The sequence below is a fragment of the Drosophila erecta genome, unplaced genomic scaffold (genome assembly GCF_003286155.1).
Source record: "Drosophila erecta strain 14021-0224.00,06,07 unplaced genomic scaffold, DereRS2 tig00000055-arrow-pilon, whole genome shotgun sequence".
In the NCBI taxonomy this organism is placed as follows: Eukaryota; Metazoa; Arthropoda; class Insecta; order Diptera; family Drosophilidae; genus Drosophila; species Drosophila erecta.
In genome coordinates this window covers 21,179,125-21,192,251 of record NW_020825200.1, presented here as the reverse complement: position 1 = coordinate 21,192,251, position 13,127 = coordinate 21,179,125, and the positions used below count along the sequence as shown (strand labels likewise).

The window sequence follows — 13,127 nt, the reverse complement described above, 5'->3', positions numbered from 1 at the left end:
TACGTGTGATGGAGAGGAGAATGAGGCCGAAAAATTGCTCGATTTTTTTACGATCAAGTGACAGCTAAGCTTAATTAAGAACAAGTGCGGGTCATAAATTACTCCGCTTAAATGCAAAGATCAACTGCGCAAGGATGGCCTACCTCTTTGCAGTTTCGCAACGGATCTCGTAGTAACGGAAATGTAGTTTGTAGAGTTTAAAGAGAACTTGTAAAAAGAGAAAGCGGAGAGTATATGCGACCGGAGATGGCACTAGTTAGAGCGAAACAGTAAGAACCGTACTAAGCTAGACCTTGGACCGGACGGGTTTACCACGGATTTACAAATCTGACACCGGACGTGGAAAATGTATGTAACGAGGGAAGGGAGAACAGTTATCGAGAATCAGAACGTAGGTAAAAATCGTGAAGCAATTGACACGTTCGGTCACTTAGCAAGTCACTCGGTCGACTTAAAACTAAGCAGGCGTGTGACCGGCGTAAGCAGTCGGAGCAGTTATGGAATTTATGTTTTGTCGGTTCACCTGATGGTCGTTGGCTACCTTGATTCCGTATACGGTGGAAATTTCTTCCCTAAGCGCCTGACACCCAGCTGCACGGGACTCCGGAGTGAGCTACGCATTAAGTCGACCCAAGGCTAGCCCATGGAAATGCTAGGGAGAAACATTCGTCTTTCACCGGGCGTCTCCTAGCGTAAGCCTAGAGCGTTAGTAGGCACTAGACGTCTGCATGAATACAGTCAAAGCAGCATATAGTACTCTCACTCAAAGTTCTGACTGAATGAGTGCGATATTGAGTAAAACGGATTTGGCAAATGTGGTAAAGGCATGAGTAAAAAATGTACTATAACCGAACGGCGAGGCAACGCACGAATGAGTACTCGCGACCGAGTACTCGGAATAACGGAAACGGTTTACTGTGCGCGGCATTGGCGACGACAAATTTATTGCGTTTTTGTTTTCGTTTTGCTTTTAAATGCAAGACATAGAAAAATAGAAAGACATGATATAATTTTTATGTATAAGTATATATTTTATTTATTTTAATTTTCAATAACAGAATGGAGAAACATTATTTGGTTTACTGTATTAGAAGTGTTAGCAATAATGCACCTTTTTAATGCACCTTGTTAAAGGAGACAAACACTTCAATTGAGCTAATTATTAATTTGTTATTCTATTTACACATATATTATTTTTTTTTACAATTTACAATTACTAAAGTACTTACGATTTCGGCCGAGCTCTGCATTTTTATTATAAAATTTTCTGCTCCGCATGCCATGAAGAAAATGCCAAAATTTTATCCGAGTACTCTACACATTTACTCTGCATCCACTCATTCTATCCATTCCGCTTTGGTTTGAATTTCACTCATTCCACATACAACAAAAACAACGCAAGCCAATGCGCAATTAACTCTGTTGAAACCGTTTCGGCGCGACTTAAGCTTGTGAGTACTCAATTAACCGAAAATTTTGAGTGCACTCATGCAGACGTCTTAGTAGGCACTGAACAGGCTTACGAGTATGGCGAGACCAACCAGGGCAGAGAAAGGAACAGTAAGTTTCGGCTGGCATGACGCACCTGTTCACCCTAGTCTAAGAACGGCGACGCAAAATAATAGCGTTAGAGTAGGCGCGGTAACCTTCTGAAAGAAGTGTGTGATGTGTAATGGTCACTAGAAGCTGCATGGTTAATTTCTAGCATTTATAGTTCGCTACTTTTTAACTGTTACATACTTTTTACTCTCACCATCTAAGCAGTATATAAAACTTTTTACTCTAAAGGTAATATAAACAGCATTTCCATGTTAAGTGGATGTTGACTTTTCATTTTATTGTTTTATTTGCCATTCTTTTTTTTCAATTTTTCCTGTACTGCATCTCTTATTTTTTATTGTTTTTACGTATTTATTGAAAAAATAGTTATAAAACGTTACTTTTACGAATTCTCACTGCATTCATTTCTAATATTTTTAAGCGGTCTAGAATATTATAGTACTGCTATTAAACAAACAATAATTGTAGTAATTAACAACGTACTAATTACGACTAAGCAGTAATACAATAAATCAGCTGGAAGAAACGAATCAAAGGTTACATAAAATATTAATGGTCTTTTAGTCCTGGCTGTTATCTTCATCACTGTTTGTACGCTGTTTTAAGCCTTAAATCTAAATATTATTGTACGTTATTTGGTACGAGAGTTGATCGACCATTTAGTAGCTATCGACAGCCGCTTTTTCGATTTGTGCATCTAGTTGCTCTTCCGCCTTGGCTTTGCGTCGGTTAATCCACGGCATAAAACTCCAAAGGCTAGCCCCAGCCAGGAGCGTTAAGCCTAGGGCATGGAAGAGGGGATTATAATCATTGACTGCCTCGAACCAGTAGTTACATAATGGCGGCCCAACCAACTGCAACAATCCATTAACGAAAAGGCTGATGCCATAGGATGATGTCAAGCGTTCCGTTCCAAGCATGTCTGCCATGATGACTGCAGTTATTCCGACGTAGATACCAGACGCTAACCCAAAGAGTGCACACCAAAAGCATACTGAACTGTATGTCCATGCAAATGGGAGAAGGGCAAGAGAAAGACCCGATATGGACAAACCACCAACAAAGTACCAGGTCTTAGGTATGTATCCCATGTCCGAAAGTGCTGATCCTCCAATACGTCCAATTAGATCTGTGGCTGATACAACTGAAAGCAAATATGCAGATAATGATTTGTTGAAGCCCCTGGCTTCTCCAAAACTGGGCAGCAAAATAATAAAGTTCGTGTAGCTTATGGCATTCGTCGAATTCGAAATAAGTATGACCAAGTACATTGGGTCCTTTAAAAGGCTTAGATCAAAAAACTTCGATCGTTGTGGCTGTTGTGCCTGGCCGCGGGCTTCGACGTCGGCATAATCTGGCCCGGTTGTGTCACCTGCATGTCCCGTCCCACTGCTCCCCATAGAGCGAAGGGACAAATGCGAGGAGAATTCTTTCGGCTGAAACGACAATGTGCTGCCATGATATGGTGTGCTGACGTATAAAAAACTGCTTGTTGAAGGCGATCGCTTGGATAACCGTGACTTTGACGAATTTCGCAGAGTCAGTTTGTTGGAGCTTGATCGCCCCTCGGGCACAGCGTACAATGAAGATTGCGAGTTTAGTTGGCCAGGCGTAAAAGTCTGATTTCTCTGGGGTAACCTCACTGGGGTACTAATCTTACGGGATCGAGACTGAAACTCGTCTCCAGACTTTGAGTAGCTTTGGACAACCGCTGCGGATGCGCTACGCACAAACTGCAGCCTTTCATCGCCGGGTAAATACAGAGGCGAAGGAGGCGAGTTATACGGTAACAACGGCTTGTCAGCCTGCTCATTTTTGGGAACTGGCTCGTCAACATTTTCGAACTTCATTACAATTCCAATATCTTCCTCTTCTGGAATATTTTCCAACGCCTGGCGAGCACGAGGTACTCGTACCATATGTTGTTCAACAGGCTCATAGAAAAGAGCAGCAACAAATACGTTTAAGGTAATGCCACCCATAATTAGGCAGGAGCCGTGATAGCCGTAGGTCTCTAGTAGCCAACGGAGAAGGGGCGGCAATATTATGCTGCCCAAAGCACTACCGGAAATGCAGAGGCCATTAGCTAATCCGCGTAGTTTCGCAAAGTACGACGTCACAATGTAAACTGTGGGCGGAAAAGAGAGACCAGCCCCAATTCCGACCAACACGCCATAGCTGTAAAAAAATACTATTAACGTATTTTATACATGTGTATACAACGCCAAATTTACCTGATATACAAGAACTCAATAGATGATGCCCAGAAGGAGAGTATCATACCTAGTGAAGCCGATGCCCCACCAAGAAGGGTGACAGTTCGATATGAGTACTTCACAGATAGAATGCTTGAAACCGGGCCTGCAAATGAGAAAACACAACTATAACTTTAGACTATTTCAACTCAATTTGTCTGACTTTATTAGTGCTATTGATAGTTACCCAATGAACTATAAAGAAAATAGCACAGAGCTGGTATCCAGGCAGCCTTCGTGGGTGAAGAGTTGAATGCATCGGTGAATTCCGAAAATAATACTCCGAAACTTTTTATTGTGCCAGGGATTAAAATGTTAGTCAAGCACGAGCCCAGTAGCACTAACCAACCCCAACCACCATCAGGTGGGACAAGATCGTATTCTGTATCATCTTTCTTGTTAATTAAACTCACTGTGTAATATTAAAAAAGAAAAAAAAAATTTTAAATATTATTTAGTATGTTAAAAATATTAACAATAAGATTTCCCTTTTTTCCATATACTTCGACGTATGCCATTATAAAAACAAAAGAGAATACTGTTGTCGAGTTCCCCGACTATCAGATACCCGTTACTCAGCTAGTGGAAGTGCGAACGAGAAATATTAATATCTGGAGTATCTGAAGTAATTGGTGAAAAATAAAATAAAACTTAAAAATGTTTAAAAATATGAGTGGTTTGTAGGCTTCAGAGTGGTATGAAACACATTTTAGCAAATTGATAGAAATTTACAAAACTAACACTATTTTAAAACATCTCAACGTTAGTTCCCGAGATCTCGACTTTGATAGGGACGGACAGACCGACGGACGGACGGACAAACGGACGGAAAGACGGACGGACAAACGGACGGAAAGACGGACGGACAGATGGACGGTCGGACAGACGGACATGGCCAGTTCGACCCAGCTATTGATCCTGATCAAGAATATATATTATTTTTACGTATAATTAATATAGTCGGAAACGCTTTTTTCTACCTGTTACATACTATTCAACGAATCTAGTATGCCCTTTTATTTATTTGGTCCATGTCTGGAATCTGCTTGCCTAATCTCCACTTTCTTGCTTTTAAAGTTCCTGAGAACGGACAGACGGACGGCCAGTTCGACTCGGCCATTGCTCCCGATCAAGAATATATATACTTTATATGGTCGAAAACGATTCCTTCTGGCTGTTACATACTTTTCAACGAATCTGGTGTATACGAAATATGAACTATATGATCAAAACGGCAAAACAATGATTTATTTTCTGTTGACTGTTCCTGTGGCATCTATATATGATCATCCGTCCTCCGATTACAATGGAATTTAAACAGAATTTATATATCGTCAAACAACTGGTGTATACCGATTAAAAATGAACTATTCTATATAACGGTCAGATTTAATGAATTTAATGAATCCGAAATTACACAAAATTGAAAAACAACAACGCTATGATTTTCAAATAAATAGCTAGGATGTTCCGACTGTTCCAGTGGCAGCTACTGGCTACTGGCAAACGCCGCCAGGTAATCAAATTCTGTTTTACAATTTCATTAATACTAATCTAAAAACCACTCCTTACACTTCCTCGCTATTTTTAAAAATACTACGATAACATCGGATCAGACAATAGGCAGTTTTTCCAAACAACATGTTCTACGTTACTCTATTTGGATCAGCCCTGTTCTTATGCTTAACGAAAGCCTGACGAAATTCCTGGCTGTGTGTGGATTTTAATTTGTATTTTAAGTTTTAATTGCAGGACTTAATTCTATTTTTTGTACCCTCCGAGTCACATTCGGCATCGCACAAAGGACAGCTTCCTAGTCCGCTCCTAGTCCGCTTCTTTGCAGTGATAACGTACTAAACTTAAATGGCTCCAAGTGTAAAGTTATGACCTTTTGTAGTGTCAACCCAAGACTTGTGAATGTCTTTCCCACTCTTGTGAGTGGGTGCTCTTTGGACAGAATAACACGGGTTGATGTTACCTCCTTTTTCCAGTAGACTAATGGTAGACTAATGGTAATGGAACGATGCTTAAAGCATTCTACTTTAAAAATCTTATTTATCGTGAAGTGGATAGTCTCTGTTCTAAAGAGATTCACTAGAAATTAAGTGTCCCTAATTTTAAATCCCTATAGATCTAATTATGAGTGCAACTCACAGAGTATTACAGAGTATTATGTTCTAAGTATAATAGACTTTATCCTTTTATTCCAAATTCTATTATATCTCAAATTACTAATTATACCTCCTATTCGTAAAGTAAAAGGGGCAAAATTTGGAAACACATTTTCACTGCCTCTGTCTCTGGAATATGCATGCCGTCATCAGACGGACGAACAGACGGATGGACATGGTCAGATCGACTCGGTTAGTGATCCGAATCAAGAACACTTGTATATGTTATAATATAAATTATATAATTATATACTATCTACCTGTAACTTGAAATTGTCAAGTACATGCACACGGCTAGATCGAGTTGCTAGTGATCGTGATATTATTATACATATTTTAAATAATTACTGTAAATTATTGTAAATATTTCAGTATTTTTTTTTTTTTTTTTTTGCACGTCGCAATATCCGGTGGATTTATGAAAAATCTCGTCGGAGGTCCTTTCATATAACTTTGTTCGGGGACCAACCAAGCCATCGAGTTTCCGTCGCAATAACCGGACTGACGCTATAAGCGGAGTCGTTATAACCGGATTCTACTGCATATTCTTTTTAGGGGGCGAGAGATGGTGAGAGATGTGCACATGGCTAGAAAGACCCAGTTAATGATCTTGGCATTTTTTCCACCTGTTACATACAGTACTTATTATTAAAGTACTTAAAGCGTGGATTTATGAAAAATCTCGTCGGAGGTCCCTTCATATAACTTTGTTCGGAGACCAACCAAGCCATCGAGTTTCCGTCGCAATAACCGGACTGACGCTATAACCGGAGTCGTTATAACCAGATTCTACTGTATATACTTTTTAGGGGCACAACCACTTCCTTCTATGCCATACATACTTTTGCTTTACGAGTAACGCGTATACGTAACGCACCTACAGCAGCTTCAGCTGCACAGTACCTGCTGTACTTTACTGGTCTCAGTTGGGAGAAACGAATGATGCAACTGAGTCAGTGCTCAATGCTCAATTGCAGGACAAAGTTAAGCATGCTTTCCATTGGGCTGCTTATTGAGGTTGTCCCATTGCGGAAGTGGTCTGGTGAATCTAGACACATGCGTCATATCTGGGTTATTGGTAAACACGCCACCTAAAATAGCTTCGGAGGGATCCAATTTCTACAGCATATCTCCACTTAAAAAAAGGAAGATCTCTGTAGAATGTTTTAAATCAGTTGGGAGACATGGGAACGATTCTTATTGATGTTACATTAAAAAAAAACACATGTCTCTAACTACGTTTTTTACTTTTAGCTTTTTTACTGACCTGTTTTATGTCTACTTTCATTTCTAGTTCCATTGGATTTATGATCTGTGTGATTTAATTTGCTAACATTTTGTGAATTAATAAATTCTTCCTTGTGCATGGCCTGTAAGAGAAAGCGAAATAAATTTGTACAATGGGTCATTATATGAAAATAAATCGTTAAAAAACTGAGTCGAACAAATTCCTTATGAGGTTAAATTTTTTTGGCGAGGCATCGAGGTCTTTTGTAGTCTGGTTTCATTTTATCGTATTCCCGTTAGTCGTAAAGAAAATAACGAAAATATACAGCATTCCTGGATGAGTAAATAAAAAATATATAAAATATTTAAATTCCTTATCAGGTTCAGTAGTGTTGCGATCTGATCATGTCCGTATGAACAATAATGTTTTATTTTTATACCACGTCGTCGGCGTTCAACTGCCCAGAATTAATTCGATTTATAATATATAATTTGTCTTGGAAATTCAAACATTAAACATTAATATTAAATCTAAACATTTCGAAAGTTGAACTTTGCTTTTACTAGATGAGTAACGACTATCTGATAGTTGAGGAACTTGACTGCAGATTTTTGTTATTTTCATTTGCTTTGAAAACTTTTTTCGTCAGACCACAAATCTTTTAGCCATGCGTTGTCAACACTTTTTTAGCATATGAATAGAAATTGGAAAGTCAAATAATAAAATTAAATAATTTCAACAAAAGTGTTAGTGTCGCAGATTTAGCGGTTTATAGGCGTTAGAGTGGGCTTGGGAAAAAAAACCGATAGAAATTATTAAGACAAATTATGAAGTGAAAACATTTCTACACATTAATAAAAGCGTGGGGGCAGTTTTAACGTTGCATGTCTAATCTCAACGTTCTAGCTTTTATAATTTCTTGACTTCTTAATCTTGATTTCTTAATCTTGACGTTCATATGGACCGACAGACGGAGATGCCAAAAACTAAATATTGATTGGAAACGCTTCCCTCTAACTGTTACATACATTTCAATGGATCAAATATACTCTTTTACTCTAAGAGTAAACGAAGAACTTTTTAAATGTGTGTTATAGTGCGCTTGACAAAAATATGGCATATAGGGACAGAGTGACATGACCAGATCGACTTGGCTAGTGACCTTGATTAAGAATTCAACTAATTTTTACATTTTTACTCTATCAGTAACGGGTATAAAAGCATAATTGTGTACAAGAAATAAAGTATGATATATATTAAAGTTCTCCTGCTTTATATATAAGTACAGAAGTTTGATGAAATGCCCTTAATTGTTTCCAATAAGCTTCAATTGCTTTGAACGCTAAACATGGCAATTGCTTACGTTACCGTAGCTTGCTACACGAGAGATAATTTCCTGAATATATGAATGTGTACATATGACTGACGATCACCACCGACGACTACTTTAGAGCCGTATAAATACAATACCATTTCGATCTTTTATTTTATTTTATTGTATATTAAAAACAACTTCTAGCTCGAAAAACGCGTGACATGAAAGATTATTCCGATTATTTGTTAGTTTATAACTTTCTGTTAATTCAGCAGGAAAACCGTCACAGATTCTATACAAGTTCGGAAAAGGATTTTAAATGTTAATCACGTTTTGTATAAAATTAATAATAAACCAATATATTTGATATTAGGGCTGTCCATAAATTATGTAAGCCCTTTTTGATTATATTTTTGACTTCAAGTATGAGTATTGCGGCAGCATTATTGTTACAACAAGTTCAAATTTCTGAATATCAGATACCTGTTACTTAGGTAAAGAAACGCGTATGTTGCCCGGACTTGCACGGGCTTAAAACTTAAAATCTGCCTTTATCAAAAACTTTTAAGGTAATTTATAATTCGAATATTTATTGTTTTATAAAAGTTATCGGTAGATAACTAAATCATGCTTAATCTTTATAGCATTCATAGATCACGTCATCTCGACTTTTTCAATGAATCTATTATGCCTTCTTACTAAAGGAGTCCGGAAATCTTTAAATATTGAAAAAAAATCGTTTGAACACTATTTCCCTGTTTTTGTTTTTGACTACTTCCATTTCCAATAACAATCAACAATATTTAAAAACTTTACTTTTTCCAAATTTTGTTCTCCTGATTTTGAAAAACTTATACTTTGCGAGATATTTGACTTTTAGTTTTTTGACATTTTCAAAAACATTAAAGTTTGCTTTTTTAAAATATTGTATCTTCTAATCGTTTGATCCTCATTTGACCTTTTGATCACCTCAAGAATTTTTAAAATTCTATACAATCCTGATTAACGTTTGCGAAAGTATTGTAATATTAATATTTTGGAATACTTTTTTTTGAATACATCCTTTACGTCAAGCATTTAAGGAAATGCATTCAGAAGCCTTTCACGGAGTGTTTACAGATGGGTTGCACGGAAAGTATGAAAGGAAGTCTCACGGCGGGCAAAATGTAATACAAGGAGTACTTGTGGAATACCTTCCACTCGAATAAGAGTTATGAAAGAACGTGTTCCGGAATAATTCCACATCCGACGAGGAATACGTTACATGTACGTATTTATGATATAATATACATACATACATATGTATGTATAGTGTTGCAGGCAACGACGACGTAAGCAATTGCCATGTTAAACATTTAAAACAATTTAGTTTCTTATTGAAGCTTATTGAACACAATTAAGAGAATTTTATTGTAATTGATCATAATGAAGGCTAGTGTGGTAAATGATATTAATAAAATAAGTGATTTCGAATTTCTAAAAATACCAGGTAAAATCGACTGCTTATATGGTAGCTATTTAATATAATTTAAAGAAATTTTAATTCATATATTTAATAAGTATAATTATATTTTTATTTTTGAAAACCTTCCACTAGCTGATTACGAGGTATCGGAAAATCGAGGAAATCGACTCTAGGTTTTTTTTTTATTTTTTAAAGAATTTTGAAATTTCCTCGCAATTCCACTACCGAGAAACGAGTATCTATAGTCCAGAAACTCGGCCTATATTGTTGTTATACATTGTTGTATACATTGTTGTATACATTGTTGTATACATTGTTGTATAACAATTAAATGTGGCCAACATTTTGTTTGACACATCGATGGAAAATTAAAAGATTATGTAAAAAAAAAATTAAAACATTTTTAATAGTAATGTAATAGTATCTGGCACTTTAAAATTGTGGCAGCATGCGCTTTTCAGACATTTACTGATAAGTACAACTAGAAATGTATATACAAATGTACATCTTACACTGCCTAGCAAACATATACATAACTGATATCAAGATACCTTCTGCAGGAGTATAAGGACATTTCTGCCCGGAGAGTGCACAGCTTAAGTAACAGCTCTGATAGATATGGTGAGAGATGTGCACATGGCTAGAAAGACCCAGTTAATGATCTTGGCATTTTGTCCAACCTGTTACATACAGTACTTATTGTTAAAGTACTTAAAGCGCTTAAAAAAGTCCTACAGATATTTAAACTTTTTTAATACAAATTAAATTCTATAAACTTCAGTGATCTTTGTGCCAAATATTCACACTAGTAAGATTACGATAGAACCATCAGCGATTATTAAATGTGGACTGATTATAAAAGTCTATCTATATCTTGTTTGTTAACTTATTTAATTCTGGATCTCTATTATTAGAATTAATTTCTTTCAGTTTTTTTGTAGAAATATCGTTAATGTTTTGATATTTTCATATTCAGCCACACATTAACTCAAGAACTGCATGCTAACTCACCTTCGAACCTTATATTTTGTTTTTTTAAATTCGTCCTAGATAAGATCACACCAATTTAAGCACAAAGGGGAGGCGTATTTTTTTTATACTTTTCGCTAATACTTTTGCATTACAACCAATGTTGAATAATTTAAAACCGATCCATTTGATATAATGCGTGATTTTTCAAGTTGCAAAACGGGGTTTAAATCATTTCTATGTACACGATTTTAATTACACTTTTATGTATTTTTTTCCAAAATATATACAAAAACAAAATGTGAAAAACAAAAGACTGTCACTTGTTTTCACTCACTACCAGTGTGACCGAAACATGAACATACGAATTCACAACTTTTATGTGATTAAGACTATCGTGCGTTCATTATCGTCTCAAGGGAAAAATTGAATTTTTGTTGAAATAGCCCATACCCACTGTATACATATGAACGTTTAACAATTATTCAATAAGACTAATGCTCCACCGTTACAGCATTTTCTGTCGTCGGATGGCGACGTCCTTTGCTCTCATTCCTTGTTGTGATAATTTCTTGACATCTTGTTACCGTTTCTTCGAATTTTTTTTGTAATTTTTTTTAATTTCACAGCTCAGGTAAATCGGCTATTAATGCATACGCGATTAATGCACACATGTACATTAGGAGCATGATGCTAGTAAGCGGAAGATTAATCTTTGACCATTTTTAATGATAAGAACTGATCTGTAAGAACACAGAAATAGACGACATGCTTTTAACCGCATATGTCCCACACTAATAAAACAAAAAGAACTATCAGCAAAAATATTATTAGAAAAAATCGACTACAAAACCGCTCTTCAAGAACGATGAGCGTCTCCAACACATCAAGATAAAACAACCCTAACGACAATTCAGCCCGAAGACATCACAACACCCCGATGAATTAAAAATTAAAACAACAACCCAACAAAGTCCCATACTCTCTATATCTATCAAAACAGTAACAATTAAACCCAATCACTTCTTAAGTCTACACTTGATCGTTAAGCCTTATATTAACCCACTACTGCAAAACAACTGCTAATGTCGCTTTTAATAATCCAATAGAAAATTAAGGGTCACGCAAATAATAATAACATACTCCAATATATAAACAATTGACCAACAGCAATGAACTACAAGCAACTATGTCTAGCCTGGCATTTAAAATGAAAAGCACTGGGACCTACACGGTTGCGACCATTTATAAAACGTCATTAAAAAAGCGTCATAAGCTGCAGACCCGCACAGATTGGATTTAAGTTCAAAAGTTAAAAAACTTACTACCACCTCATTTATGTACCTCACTTATTCAGCCATCTACACCATCAGCCAAAATATGCTCCAACAAAAACATATAATATACATCGTCTAATAGGTAATATAATTATTTAGTCAATCACAAAGTCCTTCACTTTTAAACGTTTTCAATTCTTACACAAAATATATTTCACAGTTCTTAATTTATAAAATTATAAAAATGATGTACATGTCATGTACATTTCTATCGATTTGACAAAAAACTTTTTGCCATGCCCATAAATCACCAAAAACTACAACGCCCACACTTTTGAAAAATGTTTTAATTTTTTTTTTTCGTGTTTTTGGTTTGTCTTGCCAATTTAAATCGGCAAACTCTTTGGCCACGAAACTTTCAGCGTCCACACTTTTAAACTATTTTTTGTATTTTGCAGTACATTTTTAACAGCAAATATAGTATATATTCAGACTGCAATAACAGTTGCATCGTATAATTACCGCAGAATCGCCACAAAAGTGGAACGGGACAGGGAAATGCTCCCGTTGCCATAAAAATGGACTTGCCGTGTCGTACTCCACCGTAAGACAGTGCAATACTCCAATTGACATAAAAATGGACTTACTGTGTCGTACTCCACCCTAAGGACTGCTTTGCTTATGAAGCTACGAAGCTAGAAAATGTATCGTTATTTTTATATATAATAATATTTATTTTTTTTTATGTTTTTGTTATATTCTAATCTGATATATTTAAAAACCTCGAATTTTTGGGTGTGTAGGAAAATTTATTGTTTCTTCTTTTAGTTCCCCTTAATCCGTTTGCTTAAAGCTGACAAATAAATAGAGCTCTTCATTTGCTACTA

The 13,127-nt window shown here is 36.1% G+C and overlaps 1 protein-coding gene across 2 annotated transcripts; it reads right to left on the bottom strand.

The window, feature by feature from the left end:
* Positions 1-1,838: 1,838 nt before the first annotated feature.
* LOC6542047 (monocarboxylate transporter 13) lies at positions 1,839-11,375 on the bottom strand. 2 transcript variants are annotated; one of them, XM_001970786.3, is made up of 5 exons: positions 11,006-11,375; positions 7,254-7,356; positions 4,003-4,227; positions 3,795-3,921; positions 1,839-3,738 (listed from the first exon to the last, which is right to left on the bottom strand). In XM_001970786.3, the coding sequence occupies exons 2-5, from the start codon at positions 7,351-7,353 to the stop codon at positions 2,220-2,222; spliced, it is 1,971 nt and encodes a 656-aa protein (XP_001970822.1). In that variant the 5' UTR covers positions 7,354-7,356; positions 11,006-11,375; the 3' UTR covers positions 1,839-2,219. The 2 variants fall into 2 exon arrangements, with proteins under 2 accessions (XP_001970822.1, XP_026834608.1); XM_026978807.1 differs by having other exon boundaries at positions 1,881-2,704; positions 3,844-3,921; positions 11,006-11,374.
* Between the last annotated feature and the right edge of the window lie 1,752 nt (positions 11,376-13,127).

Excerpts from the sequence above, each read along its gene's own strand:
- LOC6542047 (XM_001970786.3), bottom strand. The coding sequence starts at position 7,353 with ATGCACAAGGAAGAATTTATTAATTCACAAAATGTTAGCAAATTAAAT. Across the intron at positions 3,922-4,002 it reads TTTTCTTTATAGTTCATTGG|GCCCGGTTTCAAGCATTCTA; the intron begins GTAACTATCAAT and ends TCTCATTTGCAG. Across the intron at positions 3,739-3,794 it reads ATTGAGTTCTTGTATATCAG|CTATGGCGTGTTGGTCGGAA; the intron begins GTAAATTTGGCG and ends ATTTTTTTACAG.